Source organism: Acanthochromis polyacanthus, chromosome 12, assembly GCF_021347895.1.
Source record: "Acanthochromis polyacanthus isolate Apoly-LR-REF ecotype Palm Island chromosome 12, KAUST_Apoly_ChrSc, whole genome shotgun sequence".
Taxonomy (NCBI): domain Eukaryota; kingdom Metazoa; phylum Chordata; class Actinopteri; family Pomacentridae; genus Acanthochromis; species Acanthochromis polyacanthus.
This window is the reverse complement of record NC_067124.1, coordinates 33195398-33222229: the sequence shown is the minus strand read 5'-3', so window position 1 is coordinate 33222229 and position 26832 is coordinate 33195398. Positions and strand designations below refer to the sequence as shown.

The 26832-nt window shown below is 37.0% G+C and overlaps 3 protein-coding genes, 1 long non-coding RNA gene and 2 pseudogenes across 6 annotated transcripts in view; all 6 read right to left on the bottom strand.

The window, feature by feature from the left end:
• Positions 1 to 11076, bottom strand: part of LOC110969057 (serum paraoxonase/arylesterase 2-like) — a 38431-nt gene extending 27355 nt beyond the window's left edge. Inside the window, exon 1 of one of the 3 annotated variants that reach the window (XM_051957144.1) lies at positions 10944 to 11076. In XM_051957144.1, the coding sequence (XP_051813104.1) occupies positions 10944 to 11026 (83 nt within the window). In that variant the 5' untranslated portion in view covers positions 11027 to 11076. The remainder of the gene's footprint in view (positions 1 to 10943) is intronic. The other 2 variants (XM_051957132.1, XM_051957136.1) reach the window with 2 other exon arrangements.
• Positions 691 to 10737, bottom strand: LOC110971919 (serum paraoxonase/arylesterase 2-like; annotated as a pseudogene).
• On the bottom strand, positions 7321 to 8197 carry LOC127536518 (uncharacterized). The gene is made up of 3 exons (XR_007945534.1): positions 8038 to 8197; positions 7836 to 7916; positions 7321 to 7388 (listed from the first exon to the last, which is right to left on the bottom strand). It is a non-coding gene; the product is annotated as an uncharacterized LOC127536518 (long non-coding RNA).
• A 359-nt stretch (positions 11077 to 11435) lies between the features above and the next one.
• On the bottom strand, positions 11436 to 18194 carry LOC110971917 (serum paraoxonase/arylesterase 2-like; annotated as a pseudogene).
• The window catches only part of LOC110972606 (serum paraoxonase/arylesterase 2-like), a 47170-nt gene continuing 31773 nt past the window's right edge, over positions 11436 to 26832 (bottom strand). Inside the window, exon 10 of the mRNA XM_051957129.1 lies at positions 11436 to 11923. The gene's annotated coding sequence lies outside the window, so the exon portion shown is untranslated. The remainder of the gene's footprint in view (positions 11924 to 26832) is intronic.
• Positions 19343 to 26102, bottom strand: LOC110971921 (serum paraoxonase/arylesterase 2-like). Its single transcript, XM_051957148.1, has 9 exons — positions 25940 to 26102; positions 25774 to 25844; positions 25636 to 25691; positions 24505 to 24667; positions 23843 to 23969; positions 23508 to 23711; positions 23343 to 23424; positions 20151 to 20279; positions 19343 to 20003 (listed from the first exon to the last, which is right to left on the bottom strand). Exons 1-9 carry the CDS (start codon positions 26014 to 26016, stop codon positions 19842 to 19844), a joined length of 1071 nt encoding a protein of 356 aa, XP_051813108.1. The 5' UTR covers positions 26017 to 26102; the 3' UTR covers positions 19343 to 19841.

Genomic DNA, 26832 nt, shown 5'->3' with positions numbered 1-26832 from the left:
AGGAATACTGGTAATACTGGTCCCAAAGTAGAAACTCAATGCAACAAAAGTAAACACACCTCTGATCACTGACAAACAACTTAGAAAACATGTGATCTATGAAACATGATCCAGTTTACTGTGATTTCCAATCAGCCTGATTACATGAAAATGGTAATAAAGCCACCTGTTAACACCACAATGTTCATAATTTTGGACCAGTGGCTTGGATCTACCTGCATGTGTGCATCATGGCTCCACATGGAAAAGAATTGTGAGAAGAAGTGAAAAATTTCCCTGGGAGACTTCACAAAGATGGAAAGGAACACAAGAAGATTGGTGACCAACAAAAAACTATATTGAACCGCAGGATGCAGCACAACTCCTCCAGCAAGAGCAGATAAAAAGGAGGGTATATAAGTCATAGTACCACTAATCAGAACCTCCTCCTTAAACATTTTTTAAAAATTAGAATTTCAATAATGAAAGGTGTACTGACACTAGTTGCATTTACTTTTCACCGTGGGGCCTGTGTTTTCAATACAGTGTGTTAAATTTAGCATAATTTCATGTTTTAATTTTATATAAGAGTGAATACCCTCCTGTTTAACTTGGAAGTAATGCATTGTAAGGTGAGAGAATTTTGAATCAATGGACATTTCAGTGATTACTTCTATTGTACACTGAAAAATTTGTGTTTTTTCAATCACATACTTCAGAGCCTGGAGGATCTTTAGGGTCGTAGGTTATCATCTTCATATAATTAGGATGACAACCCAGCCACAGGTCACCTGTCTTCTGGTCCACCTCGATGTTATCACAAACCGATCCAGCATCTACAGACTGTTGAGAAACATTACATGAAGTAATATAGAACTGTTAATTGCATTATGTCCTGTAGAAATGCTGATACAAAGTGAGAGAAAGGCATGTGTGAATATTGATTTTTAGCAATAAATTGTGACAAAGCACAATATTTGTTCTCTTGCTGAGTTCGATGAGAATATTTATACCACTCTGGTGCCTGTATGTTCATGATGAAGCTACATCCAGCAGAAAGCTAGCTTAGTTTAGCACCAAGACTGTCAGAAGGTGAAAAATCTCCCTGCCAGCACCTCCAGTGGTAAAAAGTATGTTACATTTAATTCAATTGATCCGTTCAAAAAAATGTCTCAATTCAGCTGGCTGCTGGTTGTAGCTTTATGGCAAGCTGATAAGATTATCTCACAAATGTTAAAATATTTACTTCATTTCTTTTATTGCCGACACAAGAAAATAATAAATCAGTCTCACCTTGATAAACTCCAATTTCTCCCCTTTTTTTCTCTCAAAACGTCAATCTCATGGTCTAAGATATCTGAAACATAAATATACCTGTAGAAAAAAAAGAACATTTTGTTTAACTATTTTGCATTTTGTAGAAACACATTAATGTGGAAATTATTTCAGTTTGAAAAATATACACAGAATCGTTGAAATGAATCCAGAATCACCGTTTGTCAGGAGATATATTGATCCCATTTCCAGACATTATGCCACCGGCTGCCACCCTCACTTCACCAGGACTGTAATACACCACTTCACACATGGGCATATCTAGGATCATGGTCAGCGTGGTAAGCAGTTGATTGGGAAAGGCGAAATGATTTGTGGCATAGAAGCTCTCCTTTCCAACTGCAACAATGTCATTCACGCTGAAAAACAAGTTGCAGAAGAACAAATATAAAGACATTTTTAAATATAATGTGTAATAAAGCATAAGGTGTATTATACAGTACGTACCTGTGGAGCAAAGGATGGGTGATAGTCTTTAGGTGCTCAAGTGTGTCTTCAGCAACAAAACGAAAGATCTCTACCTGACTAGCCTCCTGAGGGTGATTGACAACAAACACGTATATGTTGTCATCTGCAAAGAAACAGTGAAGGGTTTCTATTAGTCTCACAACGCGGTGGAACTTAACAATAGAGTGGAACTCTAAATATACACTTAAATTCATATATATTAACTTGGTGGCAGTGATGGAGAGAGGATTTTTTGTTTAAGTGACTAAATAAAAAATTGCTGTGATGAACTGATATAGACTAAAGGGAACACATTTCCTATTTATAAGTACTTCATACAAAACTTCTTCAAACAAACCAAACCATCTCTATAAATTCTTTAACTACAATCATATCATGATGTTACCTCACAAGTAAGTTTAAAATAAGAAGAATACATTAATAAAAATACCACTGTAACAACAGGGGCAAAATCAACAAAGAAACACAAATGAAGGCTACATCCTGACATCAAGCTGCTGTGAAAGACAATTTACATTTTTATCCTCGCTTAACAGGAAGCGAGATAAAATACTAAAACCTGATATCAGATGTCTAAAACAATTAAGCTTGAGGTTTATCTATATGAATTATTTCACCTGTCCTACAAATTAAGAGCCCATCTCATCACCACTGAGAGGACAAAATGATGCAAAAAAACAAACAAAAAAAACAATTTTGGACAATTTCCACATACTATTATCCCAGGAGACACTAATATAAATAGAAATCAAACAATATTGTGCCATTTATGCAATTTGATTGATAATTTATCAGAAGAAAGGATTGAAATAATAATTTAACAGACTGTGAAGAAAGAAAGGCAACCTTTCCTGAATGATGACTGAGAATTACGATCAACTTCATAAAATCTGATACGGCGAAATGATGCCAAACAGTAAACAGTGAGGCTAATATCTGGGTCATTATATCACCAACACAGGATGTCACACCACATTCTTGTAAATCTTCTGTTTGTGTGACAACAATTTTGATCCCTGAGCTGCTACTGATACAAACTTCTGAAGCCTATAGAGGTAACCCAATATAAATGTATTAAGGGAAATCAAGCAAAATGACTTTAAAATATGCTTTTGTTGTCATAAAAATCCTACAGATTATAACTTCTTTAAATAGTAGTATTATTCATTTGTATTCCTTATATTTGCTCAGTGTGTCAATAAGGAACCGTTGCTTTGAAGAGCTCACTTCCTTTAACCAAAGCACTCAAGAATAGATAAGACAGAGCTATAGATAAGAACTGATTTAGATTCAGAGACTGCAGAGTAAAAATCCAGAAAATTTTTTTTTAAACCAAGATTATCAGTTTTTCTCTTAAACAAAAACTATTGACAACTTTTTACACAACTGCAAAATTGTGCATAAAAGTTGCAAGTTTGCACCTGTTCTGTCTCTCACCTGTTTCATCGGTGTAAACACTAATCCCATGAGGGTTGAATGAACTGAGGTCCACCTCTCCTTTGATCTGCAGCTGAACAGGAGTCGGCTTTGATGCAAGTAGATTCAAAAGGTACATTTTTCCCGGCTCATCACAGAATGAATGCATTCCTTGGAATCTCAAACCCCTGAGTGGACAAACACACATGTAAGAGGCGTTGGAAGATTTTGCTCGAGTTCGCTGCAGAAGCGCTTCATCCAGAAATAATGACTCATTATAACAAAGAAAGATTGGATTCATTGAGGAAATTACAGTAAATATTACAATAATTCAATCAATAACATACCGAGCTGAAGAAGGCCAGTCCATCTTTAAGTATGGTGATGTCCTCTGCCCACAATTCTGTACCAAAAAAAGATAAAGATAAAACCTTCTCCTTTGTTCTCATATGGAGCAGTGTTGTGTTTTGTCCTGCTGACACTTGACACACTGTCAGCTGTATGGACTTCAAACTCATCCGTTATTATCACACTTTATACACGAATGACCAAAGTTCAGCATTTTATTTTAACAGTAATAAACCCAAAATGACACCAACATGAATATAAAGAAAACATACCAATATTCTGTAAATAATGACAGTTGAGGTGCTTCACAGGCAGCTCCCTGGAAAGCAAGCATCATATGCCTGCAGAGAAAGTTAAACATGACTGAGGCTTTCAAAAAAAAACGAAGTCTGCTAGAGATGTTGTTCGTCGAGCTTGAGTTCTGATAACTTTTAAAATTCTTCCATTGGGAGCATGACACCTCTTCTACTTCTTACCCTACTCTAGTAACTGTTGAACATTTACAACACAGATCTAACTAATCCTCTACTGCAATCGAATGTTTTTAAAGTTCCCTCTTTAAATAATACACACTTACTTCAGTCCTCAGGTATGTGTTTCCCACAAATGCAGCCAGGGCTGCAACAGTAGCAGCAAGCAGTATTTTCTTCATGCCCGCCATGTCTCTAAGTGAAGTTCACACAGGAACACTTTCAGGCTGCATTCACACAAATGCTCAAAAGATGGGGCTAAGTGTACGTTCAAGAAGCCCTGTTACATTCTACCCATAGACTGAATGTACCTGGTCTGAAGTGGCAGAGTCTAAGACTTGTCCGTGTTCGAAGGTTAAAGATTTTTCAAAAAAAAATCTCCAAGAGAAGTCAGCATTGGAGGGCAGCAGGATCTATTTGTCAACAAAAAACCCAGGAGCGTTTCCTGGAGGTGATTCATACCTGTAAGCTTTTATACTGTGGGAGTTGGTCATTTTTCCACGCCTATTGGACGTATGATTGGAGTGACACTTTTGACACCATTATACTTTTCTATTGGTCAGATCATGAACGTCGGTTATCACATTTCACTCCGAGATCACACCCTACAGAGGACATGCGCATTAGGTTCTCATTATTAGGTCATGGTTTGCAGAGAAAACGCCCCAGTCATGTTCAAACTTTGTCCTATTTTCTTGAGACAGAGTTCATACATATTGTACCTTTATGTATTGTAATGTTTCTGACACACCCTTTAAAAAGTTATAACGGTATTGTTTTAAGTTTACATCATTATGTTTGAAATACTCCACACATCATTTTCTAAAAAGCATGAATCTACACACCAAAGTTACAGGTTATACTTTGTGATCTTCCAGCCGTGTGTGTGTGTGTGTGTGTGTGTGTGTGTGTCCTCCACAGACCACACACCACATCATCAAAACATCAGTCATTCCTAGAATATTCATCATTATGCATTTCATATGTTTTAACTCTAGGTTTTCAGTCTCATAGCATTTGCCATAGTTATATCATCTTTTACTTATAGCACATCGTATGCAAGAAATATTACACTACACGTCCTATAAATACCTTTAGAAAACTGGATGGGGTTGACACAATTATTCAAATAAAAAAAAATTCTCACCCCACCACATATGGAAACTTATTTTTTAACAGAATGCAAATAACAAGATATAAATTAAAAAAATTAAAATAACATTTTTATTTTTATATAAATTAAAAATTATATATATACACTACCAGTAAAAGTTTGGACACACTTTCTCATTCAGTGGTTTTATTTAATGGATATTGTCCATTGTAGATAATACCGAAGACATCAAAAACTATGAAAGAATACAAATTATTCACCTTTTAAGCGTAAAAGCATAATAAAAAATACCCAGTTACAGACACTGTCTATGTGATATTTCACATTTTCAGCTCAAAAGTGAAAAACATGCTTGTCATGATACACAGCAAAGCAACTCTATGAATTTTTTTCCATGTCTGAATTGAAGTATTTCACAGTTGTTCAAAAAAAAAAAATCCGGACAGTTCAATCATTTCAGTGTGTGAAATCACACCCAATTTCAAATATGTTTCACGCTCCAAAGCTCCGCAGATGTTTTCTTTACTTCAGCTTCTATTGAGACATGCCGCATTAGCAGACAGATTTATATAGATCAGTCCAGCACATCAGGGTGAACTGCATGTTTCACATACAGTTGCTGTGTATCATTCAAATCATCAGGGTTTAGTCCGATAGAGCAAAAAAGGTGAAGCTGGAGTTCCTTGTTTTTTTTATTGAACTTCATTAAATTTAAGTATTTTCTTCCCCCTCTGCTTACTGCTCACATAACCAAAGAGTCGGGTACCAAGTATGCCGATGAGCAACTTTCCACCATAGGTGGTTGCTACAGAGGAACCAACAGCACATGGCCATCTTCTTTGTAAATCTGAGTCACCTGCAGCTTATTGAAGTGGATGATCTGGATGTGGATGACCTGAAGACACTGCTCCACTATCAAATAGTTCCCTGCTTTAAAATTACAATGTTTTTATTATTTTTTGAAATTGTCTCATTCAAGATTGACTTTATCTTTGTTCTTGTATCCAGGCAGACTGTTTGCTACAGTACTAACAACAGATATAGTTCATAAAATGTAGATTATTTCAAATCACAGTACAGAGCTTTGTGGAAAATTGTGCCAATAAGCAACTTTCCCTCATAGGGAGCTGCAACAGTGGACCCCATGAGCACTTTGCCGTTATCAGCGTACTCCATGCTCACACTGGATTCTCTGAGTGAAATGTCCCTTGATCTTGAGGATCTAGAGAACACATTAATGAAATGATCAGGTAAATAAAGAAACATAACAATGTGGATGTACAATACACATCAGAAGTGACTACACCGCTGTGTAATATCACTTAAATGTCAATGATTCATCACCTTTCAATAATGTCATTACTTCTAAATTGAATGGCAGGGACTGTGGTCTCATGATCGATCACAGACTAATACATTAGGAATACTGGTAATACTGGTCCCAAAGTAGAAACTCAATGCAACAAAGTAAACACACCTCTGATCACTGACAAACAACTTAGAAAACCTGTGATCTATGAAACATGATCAAGTTTAACTGTGATTTCCAATCAGCCTGATTGCATGAAAATGGTAATAAAGCCACCTGTTAACACCACAATGTTCATAATTTTGGACCAGTGGCTTGCGTCTACCTGCATGTGTGCATCATGGCTCCACATGGAAAAGAATTGTGAGAAGAAGTGAAAAATTTGCCTGGGAGACTTTACAAAGATGGAAAGGAACACAAGAAGATTGGTGACCAACAAAAACTATATTGAACTGCAGGATGCAGCACAAGCCCTCCAGCAAAGAGCAGATAAAAAGGAGGGTATATAAGTCATAGTACCACTAATCAGAACCTCCTCCTTAAACAGATTGAAGAAATTAGAATTTCAATAATTAAAGGTGTATTCACTCTCGTTATATTTACTTCCTACTGTGAGGCCTGTGTTTTTGATACAGTGTGTTTAATTTAGCATAATTTTGGGTTTTAATTTAAATAAGAGTGAATACTCTGCTGTTTAACTTGGAAGTATGCATTGTAAGGTGATACAATATTGAATCAATGGACATTTCAGTGATTTTGCACAGGGGTGTATCACTTCTATCGTATTCAGAATAATTAAATAAAAACAACAATCACATACCTCAGAGCCTGGAGGATCTTTAGGGTCGAAATTTGACAACTTCATAGAATTTGGATGACAACCCAGCCACAGGTCGCCTGTCTTGTGGTCCACCTCGATGTTATCACAAAGCGATCCAACGCCTACAGACTGTTCAGAAACATGACGTACAGTAAAGTAGACTGTAAACTGTAAATGTCTTCCAGAAATGCTGATACAAAGTGAGATAAAGGCATGTGTGAATATTGATTTTAGGAATAAATTGTGACAAAGCACAGTATTTGTTCTCTTGCTGAGTTTAGATGAGAATATTCATACCACTCTGGTGTCTGTATGTTCATGATGAAGCTACATCCAGCAGAAAGCTAGCTTAGTTTAGCACCAAGACTGTCAGAAGGTGCCAGCACTTCGAGTGGTAAGACTGGTATGTTACATTTAATTCAATTCCTTTCAAATCTTTTCAAAGAATGGCTTAAATTCAGCTGGCTGCTGGTTGTAACTTTATGGCAAGCTGATAAGATTACCTTCCCAAAATGCTAAAATATTTACTTCATTTCTTTCATCGCTGACACTAAAAAAATAATAAAACAGTCTCACCTTGATAAACTCTAATTTCTCCCCTTTTTTCTCTCAAAAACGTCTACCTCATGGTCTGTGATATCTGAAACATAAATATACCTGTCGAAAAAAAATTATTTCAGTTTGATTTTTCACATTTCACATTTTGTAGAAAACATATTAATGTGGAATTATTCAGTTTGAAAAATATGCACAGAATCGTGAATGAATCCAGAATCACCGTTTGTCAGGAGATATATTGATCCATTTCCAGACATTATGCCACCGGCTGCCACCCTCACTTCACCAGGACTGTAATACACCACTTCACACATGGGCATATCTAGGATCATGGTCAGCGTGGTAAGCAGTTGATTGGGAAAGGCGAAATGATTTGTGGCATAGAAAGCTCTCCTTTCCAACTGCAACAATGTCATTCACGCTGAAAAACAAGTTGCAGAAGAACAAATATAAAGACATTTTTAAATATAATGTGTAATAAGCATAAGGTGTATTATACAGTACGTACCTGTGGAGCAAGGATGGGTGATAGTCTTTAGGTGCTCAAGTGTGTCTTCAGCAACAAAACGAAAGATCTCTACCTGACTAGCCTCGTGAGGGTGATTGACAACAAACACGTATATGTTGTCATCTGCAAAGAAACAGTGAAGGGTTTCCATTAGTCTCACAACGCAGTGAAACTTAAATCAATCTTTTTTTAAACTGACCAAAAAAAATGGAACACACTGCCTATTTTAAGTATCTCATACAAAATGTCTTCAAAAGAAACCAAACCATCTCTTTAAGTTCATTAATTAGTGTCATATCATGATGTTACCTCACAAGTAAATTCAAAATAAGAAGCATTTATTAATAAAAAATACCATTTAAACAGAGGCAAAATTATCAAAAATAAACCAGCTAAAAAGAAACACAAATGAAGGGTACACCCTCTTGTTAAGTCCTCTCTTTCTCCTGATACAGTGAAAGGAAGCGAACAAATACAGCTAAATATAGTGTGAGCTAATAGATGATGTTAAAACCGCATAAAACAATAAACAGGACCTTGATTTATGATGTCCAAAACAATTTAGCTTTAGGTTTATCTATATGATTACACTAAATCTAGCAAAAATGCTGTTTATTTCAGAATTCTTTCACATGTCCTCCTCCAAATTAAGAGCTCATCTAGTCACAACTGAGAGACAAAATGATGCAAAAACAAACAAACCAACAAAAAAAAAAAGAAACAACACATACATAGAGTGGGCAATTTCCACATATTAATAACCCCACGAAACATTAATCAAACAATATTGTGCTCATTATGTAACCTGATTGACAATTCAGAAGATTAAATAAAGGATTGGAGTTATAATTTAACTGATTTTGAAGAAGGAAAAGCAGCCTTTCGAGAAGATGAGTTAGAATTAGGATCAACATATTCATACATATAATCTGACATGGCTGAATGAGGCTGAACTGTAAACAGTGAGATTATAATACCAACAGTAACACTGGACTACACACCACATTCCTGTAAATCCTCCGTATGTATCATGACAATTTTCATCCCTGTGCTGCTACTAAGAAAAATTCCTGAAGCCTTCAGAGGTATTAACCAAATTTAAATATATAAAGGAAACATGCTGATTTAATATGAAATGGCCCATATCAATGCTTAAGTTCCATTATAAGTGCTGCTTTGACTTGTTAAAGACATTTTAATCTTTAAATAGCTGAAAATAGAGTCCAGAGTTCTTGCTGTGGCTTGTCAACAGACAATAGATGTGATGATGAATGTGTATACATGTGGAAAAAAAGCAATCGTAATCAAACTATAGACCAAAAATTTGTTTAAAAAAAAAGCTGCTTGTTGAAATCTGTTGTATTTTAAACTGCAGTCTTGTTGTCAGACTAAAGAAAGAGCCATGACCGTAATCTATAATGTAAAGACTACCATTTTGCATTTAGGCTACTAGTAACTTCACATTACTCATCCATGTAATTTGTCTTATGACCTGAATCTAGAAATAAGAAATTGCACAGATTGCATATGTTGTCTCAAGATTCATAATAGGGCAAAACTAAAGAGGTGTGTCAAAAGAAAAAGATGTAAAATCTGAAGAAATATTGTCCACTGAAGACAAAATGACCAATAGAAGGTGTTTAAAGCTTCAAATAGGACATCTTAATAGCATTGATTTGAGTCGTTCTTTCTGCTTTTCATTCTAAAGTTCCGATTTTGCACCTGTTTTGTCTCTCACCTGTTTCATCGGTGTAAACACTAATCCCATGAGGGTTGAAGGAACTGAGGTCCAGCTCTCCTTGATCTGCAGCTCCACAGGGGTCGGCCTCGGATGCAGCAGATCCAAAACGTACATTTTCCCGGCTCATCAGAGAATGAAGGTAAATCAAGAAACTTCAACCCCTGAGTGGACAAACGTGAACGTAAGAGACGTTGGAAGACTTCCACAGAAACTCTTCATCCGGAAATAAAAGCAACTCATTTTAACAAAGAAAATTGGAGTAAATATTTACAATAATTCAATAAAACATACCGTGCTAAGGAAAGCCAGTCCATCTTTAAGTATTGTGATGTCCTCTGCCCCATATTCTGTGCAAAACAAAAAGATAAATAAACCTCCTCTTCCTCCATTTGTACATAGAGCAGTCTTCTGTTTTGTCCTGCTGACACTTGACACACTGTCAGCTGTATGGACTTCAAACTCCTCAGTTACTATCACACTGACACATAAATGACCAAAGTCCAACATTTATTTTAAACGTCTTAAAACCCAAAATTAAGACACCAACATGAATATAAAGAAAACATACCAATATTCTGTAAATAATGACATTTGAGGTGCTTCACAGGCAGCTCTCTGGAAGCAAGCATCAATATGCCTGCAGAGAAAGTTAAACATGACTGAGGCTTTCAAAAGAAACCAGAACTTTCACCTAGTCTGCTCGAAATGTTGTTAGTCGAGCTTGAGTTCTGATAACTTTTAAAATTCTTCCATTGGGAGCATGACCACCTCTCTACTTCTACTTACTCTAGTAACTGTGAACATTTACAACCAGATCTACTAATCCTCTACTGCAATCAAATGTTTTTAAGTTCCCTCTGAAATAATACACACTTACTTCAGTCTCAGGTATGTGTTTCCCACAAATGCAGCCAGGGCTGCAACAGCAGCAGCAAGCAGTAGTTTCTTCATGGCAGCCATGTTTGTAAGTCAAAGTTCACACAGAAATACTTTGAGGCTGCATTCATACATGTGCTCAAAAGATGGGGCTAAAGTGTGCGTTTAAGAAGCCCTGTTACATCTACCCAGGGATGGACTTAGTTATATAATACCTTTGAGAAAGTGGATACGGTTGTTCACATTGCCATATCAAATGAAAAATTTCTCACCCAGCATCAAATGGAAGTTTGTTATTTTTCATTCCAGCCACTTGGTGACATTTCTGAGTGTCTCCTACACTCTACTACTCGCTGGATTAACACAATCCTTGGGAAAACAACACAAGGCCTTTGTAACTTCAGTCATGCAAAACAAAAATACACTTTAATACTATATGTGGATCAACCACTTTGAAGTAGATCCACAAGATAAACTACACTGGCAACATCAGTCTTTTTTTATTATTTTATTTCAGCTTAAAAGCACATTAAATACCCAGTTACCGTTACTGCCTGTGAGAATATTTCACATTTTAAGCTCATCATTTGAAAATATCCTTTTTGAGAAACACAGCGAAGCAATTCTATGAATTTTTTTTCCATGTTGAATTAAAGTATTTCACGGTGGCTCAAAAATCTGGACAGTTCAATCATTTCAGTGTGAAATCAGCTCAACTTCAAATATGATTTAGTCTCCCAAGCTTCGACAGATGTTTCTTTACCTTCAGCTTCTCTTTAGGCATGACAGATTTATTTAGTTTCTGCTCTCAAATCCAGTTCAGCACATCAGAGTGAACTGTATTCTTCACAGTTGCTGCATATCATTCAGATCATCAGTGTTTAATCTTATCCAATAAAAAGGTAAGGTTGGATTTCCTTCTTTTTTTAATTGAATTTCATTGAATTTGAGTATTTTCTTTCCCCTTCCTGCTTACATAACCTAAAGAGTCATCGCCTACTTCAGATCACAGACCAAGGTTTATGGAATATAGTGCCGATCAGCAACTTTCCACCATAGGTGGTTGCTAACAGAGGAGCCGATGAGCACCTGACCATCGTCTTCATACACCCGAGTCACCTGCGGCTTATCAGAGTGGATGTTCTGGATGCGGACGACCTGAAGACACAACGTACAGAATGATGAGAAAGAAGCCAAGGTGCTCTGTAAAAGAAGCCAAGATGGCATGTATCTGGTGCTTATTTAAGAGGGAACAAAGATATTAAAAAGCACATAAGGCACGAACAGATTTATAATCGTAAGAAGGAACAGACAAACCTCTGATCCAGCGGGGTCATTGGGATCGAACAGGAGGGCCTTCCATCCGTTCGGGTGGCAGCCCACCCAAAGGTCACCAGTTTCAGGATCAACTTCAATGTTGTCAACGAGTGAACCCACAGCCACAGTCTGGGTGAAGTGTCATAGATAGGATTACTATTATTATTATAATCTCCTCACATGGAGCCTTGATTACCATAAATAAAATTCCAGCAGATTTTATCCTTATCTCCTCAGTATAGAAGAGGCATCAGTCACAACGTTTTCATATAATTGTCAAGCAAGTTTTAAGCTTTTTATTTTGGAAATGTCACATAAAATAATTTTTAAAAAAGGAAATGGGAATTAGCTTTCTTTTCGAATCAACAAATTAGGCTGCATATGTTGTCAGAAGGTGGCAGTATAAGCTATGTTACAAGTAACTGTACTAAAGAGAGTAGAAGGAGCAGCAAACCAAGTCAGCTGTTTGCCATAAACTAAAAAGAAAAAAGAAGAAGAAAAGAAAATGAAGAAACTGTGGCCATCTACGAGAGAAAAATGGATTGAAGTCTTCAGCAACCTGTTTTCAATCATTTCAGTTGTAACAATAAAAGCACTCAGAGAGCGAAGTACTCCGCCAAGGCTGTTGATTCCATATGGCATTGGCAGAAATGCATTTGTTTTAGAAATGCAGCATTTGTTTATTAGTTATTGATGATCAGAAATCATGGTACTATAGAATGCGGCTGTTTGAGTAATGCTGCGCACAGACAGAATAACAGAAGGAATGTACGCCAATCGTCACAGTAATTATTCTTTTATGTCAGCTGGTATCGGCCATGCTTTATGCGGTCTGGAAGCAAAGACATCAAAAGAAGTGGAAATTACTACATCTGAAAAAAAAGGTGTTTCCATCATCTGTTAAGCGCATTAACTCTGATGAAAAAAATTAAAATCCATGAACTGTTTCCATTAATTTTTCTGAATGCGACACTTCAAAATCGGCATAGAAATACTTTATGGAAACACTTGTAGTTTCCAGTGGTTTTGCAGTGCTTTCATTAAATTACATCAACTCTTTGTGTTTGCTTGAAATGCTTTCAAAGTAAAGATTTTGAAATAAAATCCCTGCATATAAACTTAAAGTTACCTCCAGGAAAGTGTTGGTTAAAATGCCAAAATGCCTCCCATCACTTCACATTAAAGTGGAAACAGACAACTCCCCCCCCCCCCCCCTCCCCCCTTAGTGCTTCCAAGTGATATTACTGATGGCGCTACTATTGTAGAGACCGCATCAAGGCGCGTTTTTCACAGGAGTGTCGCAGTTATCAGCAACACTGGCATGAAACAAACACCGTGAAAGAAACATGTTAACAGAAAAGATAAATAGTCCTTATTTGAAAAACAGTTTAACCACAGCCTTGTGCAAACAAGTAACTATGTGAAGAGGTGAGCAACAGAAATGATTTGCATATAAAAGTGTGAGTGTATTCATTCATTCAGTCTAAATAGACGATAATGTTGCACTATATATTCATATTAGAAAGTTTGCAATTAAACTGTACTATAATTCATTTCATAAGTATCTGTACTCAGGAAATGACAATGTTATATTACAAGTTGTATTTCTTGCTCTGTGACAGCTGGCCCGTATGTGTGTGCAGAGTTCACCTTCCAATCTTACATTCCACACATAGAGGGTGTGCCAACCTTTTTTTTTCTTCTGCAAATTGCAGATTTCATGGTGACAAAACAGGAGGCATCAACTGATTGTACACAAAGTTGATGCACAAAGCAACATGGGGCAGTATTTGGCTTCTGGCTGACAGACAGGGCGAGACAGGGACACCACGAAGCCGTCTGTAAAAGACTTCTAAACCTACATAGGATGAGGGAATTGACACTTCCAACTTGGCAAAGCATCTTGGCAACAGATATGCCGACTTGCTGAATGGATTAAAATGTCAAAGGCAACAGAATGAATTTGCCGTCAAACAGGAGTCAGATTAGTGCGAATCATTTTGTAATAAACAACTTGCCACCATGGGAGTTTCACGAAGCAATTTAGGGTAGCTGTTACTATTTAATTTAAATTTTACACCCCTTTATGCAAATACTGAAAAGACTGTCACGTGAAAGAGGAGAGATGTCAACATCTTAATCAGTGTTTCTCCATTTCTTGTTGGATATTGAAATACATGAATGCTGTGGTGCAGTAATTCCTTGCAGTTGACGAATGGCTTCTTTTCACAACCTCCACTGAGTTGCATTGACAATTCATTCATTCAATGAAAAAGGCCAAAACAAAGTCCAAAATTCCACTGGGAAAACAAAAGGGTTATCCTGGTTCTGCTTTTGTTGTGCAACTGCAAACACATTTTACCAGGAGATTTCACACTCAGAAGTGAAGCGAGGTTTATAGAGGAAAAGTCAATGGTGTAAACATTCTTTGGCCATTACACTTTGCACTCAACATGTACAGCCATGGCCATAAGTTTGGACACAAGTACCACGACGCTTGTGAATCTTAGAAATACCACAAAATTGTCACTTATGTAATTCCTGGTCTTGGCCATTTTGCTGCAGTCATTGTCTGTTCAGCCTCAGAATTAAGTACACCCCAGAAAACAATGCTAATGGTGTTCTTATATGAAAAACTTTGGTCAGTCAATGACAAAATTTGTGCAACAATTTGCAGTTAATATTCCAATGTCAATATTTGCTGTCAAACATCAAATTTATGCACTGGAAATATCTGTATTTCAATTTGGTTGATGGCTATGACTGGTATTTATATTGTACGTAAGTGACAATTTTGTGGTATTTTCTAAGATTCACAAGCGTCATGGTACTTGTGTCAAACTTATGGCCATGGCTGTACTTCATAGTGACAAACCTGTCCGTTGCACTGCAGTAATAAACAGATTTATTGAACATGAAATGCCTGACAAATGTTTCCCTGCACTGAAATTCTGCATTCACGCCTCCTCAAGGTCAACCATAACAACAAATTTGATTGGAACTGTATCAAGATAGTAAATATTCTGTTTATTTTTTCACAAAATTTTTCACAGTTTTTAAAACACAAATAATTTTTAAATTCTTTAATTATTAAAGCAGATGGAAAATACTGAATGTTCAGGGGTTTGACTAAATTCTGTGTGGTTTCATTTTGCTCAAAGATTAAATTATTTACCTTCACACGAGTCAGTGTATTGTCTTCTTTACGCTCCAACACGTGCACATTATGGTCAAACAGATCTGCCACTATATGTGCCTGAAAAAAGAATTAATATTAAATACCAGACATTCAATGAAACATTAAATGACCATGTGCATGGTCTTTGAAGATCATTCTTACCGTTTGTCCGGTGAGAGTTGATTTCCATTTGCAAAGTAGTAACCATGAGAGACCTCTTTGACTTCCCGTCGGACTGTAGTACACAACATTACCCCACGGCTGACACCAGTAAATAATCTCAACATAACTTTGAAAGGAATTGTTTTTCAAAGTAGTGATCATTGGTGGCGTAGAAGCTGTCAACTCCCACTGCGATAAAATAATCGTTTAACTGGAGACAAAAATTCAGAAAGCAGAATTGTTGTTAGATCTTACATCTTATTGCCCAATAATATGCATATATTCTGGAATGGTTACACACACCCATATAGTTTCATGTAGAGCACAATCTAAGTTTGTCACTATACATGTAAGAGAAGCTCATGTTTTATGGTTTTCAGATGCACAAGGAAGTTTCTTCCTCACAAATTGGTTGAACACCTCAATTGGCTTTTCTGTGAGGATGGTTGACACAAACAGGTAGACGGCATCATTCTGACAAACGAGAGACAAAGAGAGCATTGTCCTAAAAGAACCCAACTGAAGAAGGGTGTGTGTGAAGGACATGCATGACTACTGACTAACAGTACAGTGAGATTACACAGTTTAGAAATTGTTGAAGGTCTGAACTGCTACTCCTGCGCAGTTCAGGCATCTGGGACAGAAGGTAGAATAGAATAGAATAGAATAGAATAGATAGAATAGAATAGATCCACACTTGATTTAATTTTTGGTGCAGTTCTTGCATGGCCCAGCATACTCAACGGACATGTCACCCACTGAGCATGTTCAGGATGCTCTGGATCGGCGTGTACAGAGTGTGTTCCAGAACAGATAACGACGAGTTTTTCTGCTTATATATAACTCTGTTCAGTAGTCAATATTAATACAGACACTTCACTTGCTGTTAAATTTGGTTAAATCTGGGTCAAATTGTACAACATAAAGGGCTTCGTGGCCCCTCGGGTGCCACTTGGAGAGACTTGGATGTGACAGGTCTGCAGCCACACATTAAGGTATCAGGGCTTTACCACTTGGATCGTGGTAGAGGCTGATACCATGAGGGTTGAAGGTTTTCTAATATCAAGTTCCTCGGCATACGCAGCTCCTTTGGTTTCATCCGGGAATCTTTGAGATCAAGGACAAAGATCTTTCCGCGGGGCTTATCCGTGGCCCGGGAATCCAAGAAACTTCAGATCCCTAGAATTATTAAGGTAAGTGAAGCGATACAGTATTTGGCATTTCCTCTAAATCAAACTGGGCTAATTGTTTGGTTTGACATTTACATCAGAGAGGCAAATTTACTTTAACTAACTGCCTTCTTGCATCCAGACCCTCAGCAAACATGAAATTTGCAGTAGGTAGTTTGCTGCTCGGAGGTTGTTGTTGTTGCTTCCAGAGTGATAACAGTGTTTCTAATAGTGATGCATAGATAGATGGAAAGTGAGGAAACAAAGCCTGAAGGTGTGCGACGAATTGCAGGTCCTATTAAGTGACGTCCAGCAAAATCACAAGGCAGCCGCACCCCTAAAAACCTCAAAAATGATCATGATTATATGAATTTTGCTCTAAAATGGGAGCATCATCTCCAAAATGTCATGCTGCAATCAAAAGTCCTAAAATGAGCAACTGAGATTATAAACTCATGAGGAAATGCTCGCTGAGACAACAATCCAGTGAGAAGCGGCCGATTTCAGTAGAATCTGACAGTTTTTGCAACCACAGGGATCGTCCCTGCTGGCTGCTGAATGAACTGCAGGTTTAATGAGCTTTTTGCATTAGCGTCACTTGTCAGAACTTTCAGAAACATCAGAACATGTTTTGTACAAACATGAAAGAAAACAACACTTGCACTAAGTCAGACACATGCGGAAAGGACATATTGGTGCATAAGAATTCACCATGAAGCACAAAGTGAATGTGTTTACTACTCAAAAAATATTAAATGTGTGACTTCAGCTACTCAAAAAATAACTTGCAACAGATTAAGGCCAGATTGCAATATTAAACTAATTATGAGCTGGATTTATGATCACATGGAGGATCTCTGTACATGGGATCATTGACAAAACGTTGATTGCATTTGCACTGGTGTTTTGACTTTGTTTAACCCTCATATCCCAACATTTTGCTGCACTTCAACTTAAACACTTACAGTGCTGATAAGGCGAGCCCATCTCCAAGGATGGTGATATCTTCAGAGCCATGTTCTGAAAGTGAGACAGTTCCACGGTTAATTTATTTATGCTTTTAATGTGAATGAAAGCTACTGTTTGTTTTGGTTTTTCTTACCCAGATTTTCAAGCAGCACACAGTTGGGGAGGTGATTCTTCACCAGCTCTCTTGTAGCCAGGGCTCTTTTCCTGCAGAGTGTAAAAGCCATATCAGGACAGCTGACCAAAAAAACTTAGTGCCTGATGAAAACAAACGGAGCAGAAACAGAAATTAGTTTTTACCTTAAATTGTAAATTCTCTGTCCGAGTAGCACCGCCAACACGGCCACCAAAATCGAGATGAACCGCAGTTTCCCCATATTGAAATCATGACAGGAAAGTTCGTCAAACAGCTTATAAACGTCGCTGTACTGCGGGCGAAGGCGTTCCTCTGCAAGCTCCACTAACGTTGCGTTCAGGGACTATCGGAAATACCTAAACTAATAAGTTTCCCCGTTCCATTTTCTGTCGTTGCAACTTTAATTTACATTTCTATCTTGCAATTCCTACATTCTACCTTTAATTCTCAAAATGTTTAAGTTTACTTGCAATAATAAATTTCAATTTACATTTTATTGTAGATGGATTTGATTTATCATTGCATAATCGCAAACGGTAGCTGCAATTTTCTGCATGAAAGTAAATAACGCTTTTACCATAGTTTCATTCCATCTATTCGGACTTTTATTCCATATACTCATAAATAAATAAACACCAAAAAATTAAAAAAAAAAAATACATACGAAAGTATGTTGCAAACAACACCTGTTTATCTTCAATTTTAATCTAAAATTTAGAAAATATTGCAAATGAATAAAATACATTGCAAACACACACTGTGTGTGTGCATATATATATATGCACACACACACATTCAAAAGTTTGGACACACCTTCTCATTCAATGTATTTTATTCATTTACAATATTTTCTAAATTGTAGATTAAAATTGAAGATAAACAGGTGTTGTTTGCAACATACTTTTGTACATATTTTTTTATTTTTTGGTGTTTATGTATTTATACAGTTTATATATATACACACACACACATATATATATATATATATATATATATATATATATATATATATATATAATTCTTAGTATATGGATTAAAAGTATGGAATGAAGCTGAAGTTCAGCTGAAAAATGACTACATTGATTCAATGGCGCCATCTTGTTTTTTGAAGCTGTATTTGCACTTGTTGCTGCAGGAAGTGGAACAATGAGTGAGGCAGCATGAAATTTCCATATATTCAGAGTTTCATTCCATATATGAAGAGTTTCATTCTATACATATATATCATTCCATATAATCAGAATTCCGGCTCATATCTCTCTATCTCATACTATATGATATATATATACACACACATATAGTGTCACACACACACACACACACACACACACACACACACACACACACACACACACACACACACACACACACACACACACACACACACACACACACACACACACACACACACACTATGTGCACATCAACACTTTGAAGTAGAGCCACAACATAAACTCCACTGGCAACATCAATCTTTTTTGATTTTGTTTTGTTTTATTTTGTTATTCACCATTTCAGATTAAAAATACATAAAGTACCCAGTTACAGACACTGCCTGTGAGAATATTTCACATTTTCAGCTCACCAGTGAAAAATATCCTTTTTGTGATACAGAGCAAAGCAACTTCATGCATTTTTTTTCTGAATGAAAGTATTTCACAGTGGTTGAAAAGTCTAGACAATTCAATCATTTCAGTGTGTGAAATCACCTCAATTTCAAATACGCTTTTGTCTCCAAAGCTACAACAGATGTGAGATTTATTTAGTTTCTGTTTCCAGATCAAGTTTAGCACATCAATGTGAACTGCATTCTTCATAGTAAGTTCTTGTATACCATTCAAATCATCACTGTTTATTCTTATAGAGCAAAAAGGTAAAGCTGGAGTTCCTTGATTTTTCACTGAACTTCACTAAATTTGAGTATTTTCTTTCCCCTCTGCTTACTGCTCACATAACCTAAAGAGTCATCGCCTACTTCAGATCACAGATCAAGGCTTTATGGAACACAGTGCCGATCAGCAACTTTCCACCATAGGTGGTTGCTACAGAGGAGCCAATGAGCACGTGGCCATCGTCTTCATACACCCGAGTCACCTGTGGCTTATCGGAGTGGATGTTCTGGATGCGGACGATCTGAAGACACAACGTACAGAATCATGAGAAAGAAGCCTCGATGGCATGGGAATAGACGCACCTGCTGCTGATGGAAGCGGGAACAAAGATGTAAAAAAGCACATAAAGCATGAACAGCTTTATAATCATAAGAAGGAACAGACAAACCTCTGATCCAGCGGGGTCACTGGGGTCGAAAAAGAAGAGCTTCCATGTATTCGGGTGGCAGCCCACCCAAAGGTCACCAGTTTCAGGATCAACTTCAATGTTGTCAACAGGAGTACCCACAGCCACAGTCTGGTGAAGTGTCATAGATAGGATTACTATTATTATTATAATCTCCTCAACATGGAGCCTTGATTACCATAAATAAAAATTCCAGCAGATTTTATCCTTATCTCCTCAGTATAGAAGAGGCATCAGTCACAACGTTTTCATATAATTGTCAAGCAAGTTTTAAGCTTTTTATTTTGGAAATGTCACATAAAATAATTTTTAAAAAAGGAAATGGGAATTAGCTTTCTTTTCGAATCAACAAATTAGGCTGCATATGTTGTCAGAAGGTGGCAGTATAAGCTATGTTACAAGTAACTGTACTAAAGAGAGTAGAAGGAGCAGCAAACCAAGTCAGCTGTTTGCCATAAACTAAAAAGAAAAAAGAAGAAGAAAAGAAAATGAAGAAACTGTGGCCATCTACGAGAGAAAAATGGATTGAAGTCTTCAGCAACCTGTTTTCAGTCATTTCAGTTGTAACAATAAAAGCACTCAGAGAGCGAAGTACTCCGCCAAGGCTGTTGATTCCATATGGCATTGGCAGAAATGCATTTGTTTTAGAAATGCAGCATTTGTTTATTAGTTATTGATGATCAGAAATCATGGTACTATAGAATGCGGCTGTTTGAGTAATGCTGCGCACAGACAGAATAACAGAAGGAATGTACGCCAATCGTCACAGTAATTATTCTTTTATGTCAGCTGGTATCGGCCATGCTTTATGCGGTCTGGAAGCAAAGACATCAAAAGAAGTGGAAATTACTACATCTGAAAAAAAAGGTGTTTCCATCATCTGTTAAGCGCATTAACTCTGATGAAAAAAATTAAAAATCCATGAACTGTTTCCATTAATTTTTCTGAATGCGACACTTCAAAATCGGCATAGAAATACTTTATGGAAACACTTGTAGTTTCCAGTGGTTTTGCAGTGCTTTCATTAAAATTACATCAACTCTTTGTGTTTGCTTGAAATGCTTTCAAAGTAAAGATTTTGAAATAAAATCCCTGCATATAAACTTAAAGTTACCTCCAGGAAAGTGTTGGTTAAAATGCCAAAATGCCTCCCATCACTTCACATTAAAGTGGAAACAGACAACTCCCCCCCCCCCCTCCCCTCCCCCCTTAGTGCTTCCAAGTGATATTACTGATGGCGCTACTATTGTAGAGACCGCATCAAGGCGCATTTTTCACAGGAGTGTCGCAGTTATCAGCAACACTGGGCATGAAACAAACACCGTGAAAGAAACATGTTAACAGAAAAGATAAATAGTCCTTATTTGAAAAACAGTTTAACCACAGCCTTGTGCAAACAAGTAACTATGTGAAGAGGTGAGCAACAGAAATGATTTGCATATAAAAGTGTGAGTGTATTCATTCATTCAGTCTATAATAGACGATAATGTTGCACTATATATTCATATTAGAAAGTTTGCAATTAAACTGTACTATAATTCATTTCATAAGTATCTGTACTCAGGAAATGACAATGTTATATTACAAGTTGTATTTCTTGCTCTGTGACAGCTGGCCCGTATGTGTGTGCAGAGTTCACCTTCCAATCTTACATTCCACACATAGAGGGTGTGCCAACCTTTTTTTTCCTTCTGCAAATTGCAGATTTCATGGTGACAAAACAGGAGGCATCAACTGATTGTACACAAAGTTGATGCACAAAGCAACATGGGGCAGTATTTGGCTTCTGGCTGACAGACAGGGCGAGACAGGGACACCACGAAGCCGTCTGTAAAAGACTTCTAAACCTACATAGGATGAGGGAATTGACACTTCCAACTTGGCAAAGCATCTTGGCAACAGATATGCCGACTTGCTGAATGGATTAAAATGTCAAAGGCAACAGAATGAAATTTGCCGTCAAACAGGAGTCAGATTAGTGCGATTCATTTTGTAATAAACAAACTTGCCACCATGGGAGTTTCACGAAGCAATTTAGGGTAGCTGTTACTATTTAATTTAAATTTTACACCCCTTTATGCAAATACTGAAAAGACTGTCAGGTGAAAGAGGAGAGATGTCAACATCTTAATCAGTGTTTCTCCATTTCTTGTTGGATATTGAAATACATGAATGCTGTGGTGCAGTAATTCCTTGCAGTTGACGAATGGCTTCTTTTCACAACCTCCACTGAGTTGCATTGACAATTCAATTCATTCAATGAAAAAGGCCAAAACAAAGTCCAAAATTCCACTGGGAAAAACAAAAGGGTTATCCTGGTTCTGCTTTTGTTGTGCAACTGCAAACACATTTTACCAGGAGATTTCACACTCAGAAGTGACAGCGAGGTTTATAGAGGAAAAGTCAATGGTGTAAACATTCTTTGGCCATTACACTTTGCACTCAACATGCACAGCCATGGCCATAAGTTTGGACACAAGTACCATGACGCTTGTGAATCTTAGAAAATACCACTAAATTGTCACTTATGTAATTCCTGGTCTTGGCCATTTTGCTGCAGTCAATTGTCTGTTCAGCCCTCAGAATTAAGTACACCCCAAGAAAACAAATGCTAATGGTGTTCTTATATGAAAAACTTTGGTCAGTCAATGACAAAATTTGTGCAACAATTTGCAGTTAATATTCCAATGTCAATATTTGCTGTCAAACATCAAATTTATGCACTGGAAATATCTGTATTTCAATTTGGTTGATGGCTATGACTGGTATTTATATTGTACGTAAGTGACAATTTTGTGGTATTTTCTAAGATTCACAAGCGTCATGGTACTTGTGTCCAAACTTATGGCCATGGCTGTACTTCATAGTGACAAACCTGTCCGTTGCCACTGCAGTAATAAAACAGATTTATTGAACATGAAATGCCTGACAAATGTTTCCCTGCACTGAAATTCTGCATTCACGCCTCCTCAAGGTCAACCATAACAACAAATTTGATTGGAACTGTATCAAGATAGTAAATATTCTGTTATTTTTTCACAAAATTTTTCACAGTTTTTAAACACAAATAATTTTTAAATTCTTTAATTATTAAAGCAGATGGAAAATACTGAATGTTCAGGGGTTTGACAAATTCTGTGTGGTTTCATTTTGCTGAAAGATTAAATTATTTACCTTCACACGAGTCAGTGTATTGTCTTCTTTACGCTCCAACACGTGCACATTATGGTCAAACAGATCTGCCACATATATGTGCCTGAAAAAAAGAATTAATATTAAATACCAGACATTCAATGAAACATTAATGACCATGTGCATGGTCTTGAAGATCATTCTTACCGTTTGTCCGGTGACATGTTGATTCCATTTGCAAAGTAGTAACCATGAGAGACCTCTTTGACTTCCGTCGGACTGTAGTACACAACATTACCCCACGGCTGAAACAGTAATATCTCAACATAACTTTGAAGGAATTGTTTTTCAAAGTAGTGATCATTGGTGGCGTAGAAGCTGTCAACTCCCACTGCGATAATATCGTTTACACTGGAGACAAAAATCAGAATGCAGAATTGTTGTTTAGATCTTACATCTTATTCCCAATAATATGCATATATTCTGGAATGGTTACACACACCCTTATTGATGTAGAGCACAATCTAAGTTTGTCACTATACCTGTAGAGAAGCTCATGTTTTATGGTTTTCAGATGCACAAGGGAAAGTTCTTCCTCAACAAATTTGAACACCTCAATTTGGCTTTTTCTGTGAGGATGGTTGACAACAAACAGGTAGACGGCATCATCTGACAAACGAGAGACAAAGAGAGCATTGTCCTAAAAGAACCCAACTGAAGAAGGGTGTGTGTGAAGGACATGCATGACTACTGACTAACAGTACAGTGAGATTACACAGTTTAGAAATTGTTGAAGGTCTGAACTGCTACATCCTGCTGCAGTTCAGGCATCTGGGGACAGAAAGTAGAATAGAATAGAATAGAATAGAATAGAATAGATCCACACTTGATTTAATTTTTGGTGCAGTTCTTGCATGGCCAGCATACTCAACGGACATGTCACCCACTGAGCATGTTCAGGATGCTCTGGATCGGCGTGTACCAGAGTGTGTTCCAGAAACAGATAACGACGAGTTTTCTGACTATATATAAACTCTGTTCAGTAGTCACATATTAATACAGACACTTCACTTGCTGTTAAATTTGGTTAAATCTGGGTCAAATTGTACAACATAAAAGGGCTTCGTGGCCCCTCGGGTGCCACCTTGGAGAGACTTGGATGTGACAGGTCTGCAGCCACACATTAAGGTATCAGGGCTCTTACCACTTGGATCGGTGTAGAGGCTGATACCATGAGGGTTGAAGGTTTCTATATCAAAGTTCCTCGGCATACGCAGCTCCTTTGGTTTCATCCGGGAATCTTTGAGATCAAGGACAAAGATCTTTCCGGGGTTATCCGTGGCCGGGAATCCAAGAAACTTCAGATCCTAGAATTATTAAGGTAAGTGAAGGATACAGTATTGGCATTTCCTCTAAATCAAAACTGGGTAATTGTTTGGTTTGACATTTACATCAAGAGAGGCAAATTTACTTTACTAACTGCCTTCTTGCACGATCCAGACCCTCAGCAAAACATGAAATTTGCAGTAGGTAGTTTGCTGCTCGGAGGTTGTTGTTGTTGCTTCCCAGAGTGATAACAGTGTTTGCTAACAGTGATGCATAGATAGTGGAAAGTGAGGAAACAAAAGCCTGAAGGTGTGCGACTAATTGCAGGTCTATTAAGTGAGTCAGCAAAAATCACAAGGCAGCCGCACCCTAAAAACCTCAAAATGATCATGATTTAATATGAATTTTGCTCTAAATGGGAGCATCATCTCCAAAATGTCATGCTGCAATCAAAAGTCCTAAAATGAGCAACTGAGATTATAAACTCATGAGGAAAATGCTCGCTGAGACAACAAATCCATTGAGAAGCGGCCGATTTCAGTAGAATCTGACAGTTTTTTGCAACCACAGGGATCGTCCCCTGCTGGCTGCTGAATGAAACTGCAGGTTTAATGAGCTTTTGCATTAGCGTCACTTGTCAGAACTTTCAGAAACATCAGAACATGTTTTGTACAAACATGAAAGAAAAACAACACTTGCACTAAGTCAGACACATGCGGAAAAGGGACATATTGGTGCATAAGAATTCACCATGAAGCACAAAGTGAATGTGTTTACTACTCAAAAAATATTAAATGTGTGACTTCAGCTACTCAAAAAATAACTTGCAACAGATCAGATTAGGCCCAGATTGCAATATTAAACTAATTATGAGCTGGATTTATGATCACATGGAGGATCTCTGTACATGGGATCATTGACAAAACGTTGATTGCATTTGCACTGGTGTTTTGACTTTGTTTAACCCTCATATCCCAACATTTTGCTGCACTTCAACTTAAACACTTACAGTGCTGATAAAGGCGAGCCCATCTCCAAGGATGGTGATATCTTCAGAGCCATGTTCTGAAAGTGAGACAGTTCCACGGTTAATTTATTTATGCTTTTAATGTGAATGAAAGCGACTGTTTGTTTTGGTTTTTCTTACCCAGATTTTCAAGCAGCACACAGTTGGGGAGGTGATTCTTCACCAGCTCTCTTGTAGCCAGGGCTCTTTTCCTGCAGAGTGTAAAAGCCATATCAGGACAGCTGACCAAAAAAACTTAGTGCCTGATGAAAAACAAAACGGAGCAGAAACAGAAATTAGTTTTTACCTTAAATTGTAAATTCTCTGTCCGAGTAGCACCGCCAACACGGCCACCAAAATCGAGATGAACCGCAGTTTCCCCATATTGAAATCATGACAGGAAAGTTCGTCAAACAGCTTATAAACGTCGCTGTACTGCGGGCGAAGGCGTTCCTCTGCAAGCTCCACTAACGTTGCGTTCAGGGACTATCGGAAATACCTAAACTAATAAGTTTCCCCGTTCCATTTTCTGTCGTTGCAACTTTAATTTACATTTCTATCTTGCAATTCCTACATTCTACCTTTAATTCTCAAAATGTTTAAGTTTACTTGCAATAATAAATTTCAATTTACATTTTATTGTAGATGGATTTGATTTATCATTGCATAATCGCAAACGGTAGCTGCAATTTTCTGCATGAAAGTAAATAACGCTTTTACCATAGTTTCATTCCATCTATTCGGACTTTTATTCCATATACTCATAAATAAATAAACACCAAAAAATTAAAAAAAAATACATACGAAAGTATGTTGCAAACAACACCTGTTTATCTTCAATTTTAATCTAAAATTTAGAAAATATTGCAAATGAATAAAATACATTGCAAACACACACTGTGTGTGTGCATATATATATATGCACACACACACATTCAAAAGTTTGGACACACCTTCTCATTCAATGTATTTTATTCATTTACAATATTTTCTAAATTGTAGATTAAAATTGAAGATAAACAGGTGTTGTTTGCAACATACTTTTGTACATATTTTTCTATTTTTTGGTGTTTATGTATTTATACAGTTTATATATATATATATATATATATATATATATATATAATTCTTAGTATATGGATTAAAAGTATGGAATGAAGCTGAAGTTCAGCTGAAAAATGACTACATTGATTCAATGGC

Bases quoted from the DNA above. Each gene is read 5' to 3' on its own strand.
- LOC110971921 (XM_051957148.1), bottom strand. From the start codon at position 26,016: ATGGGGAAACTGCGGTTCATCTCGATTTTGGTGGCCGTGTTGGCGGTG. The intron at 23,970-24,504 runs GTAAGAGCCCTG...CTCGTTTGTCAG, and splicing joins CCTCTACACCGATCCAAGTG to ATGATGCCGTCTACCTGTTT. The intron at 23,712-23,842 runs GTATAGTGACAA...TTTTGTCTCCAG, and splicing joins AAACATGAGCTTCTCTACAG to TGTAAACGATATTATCGCAG.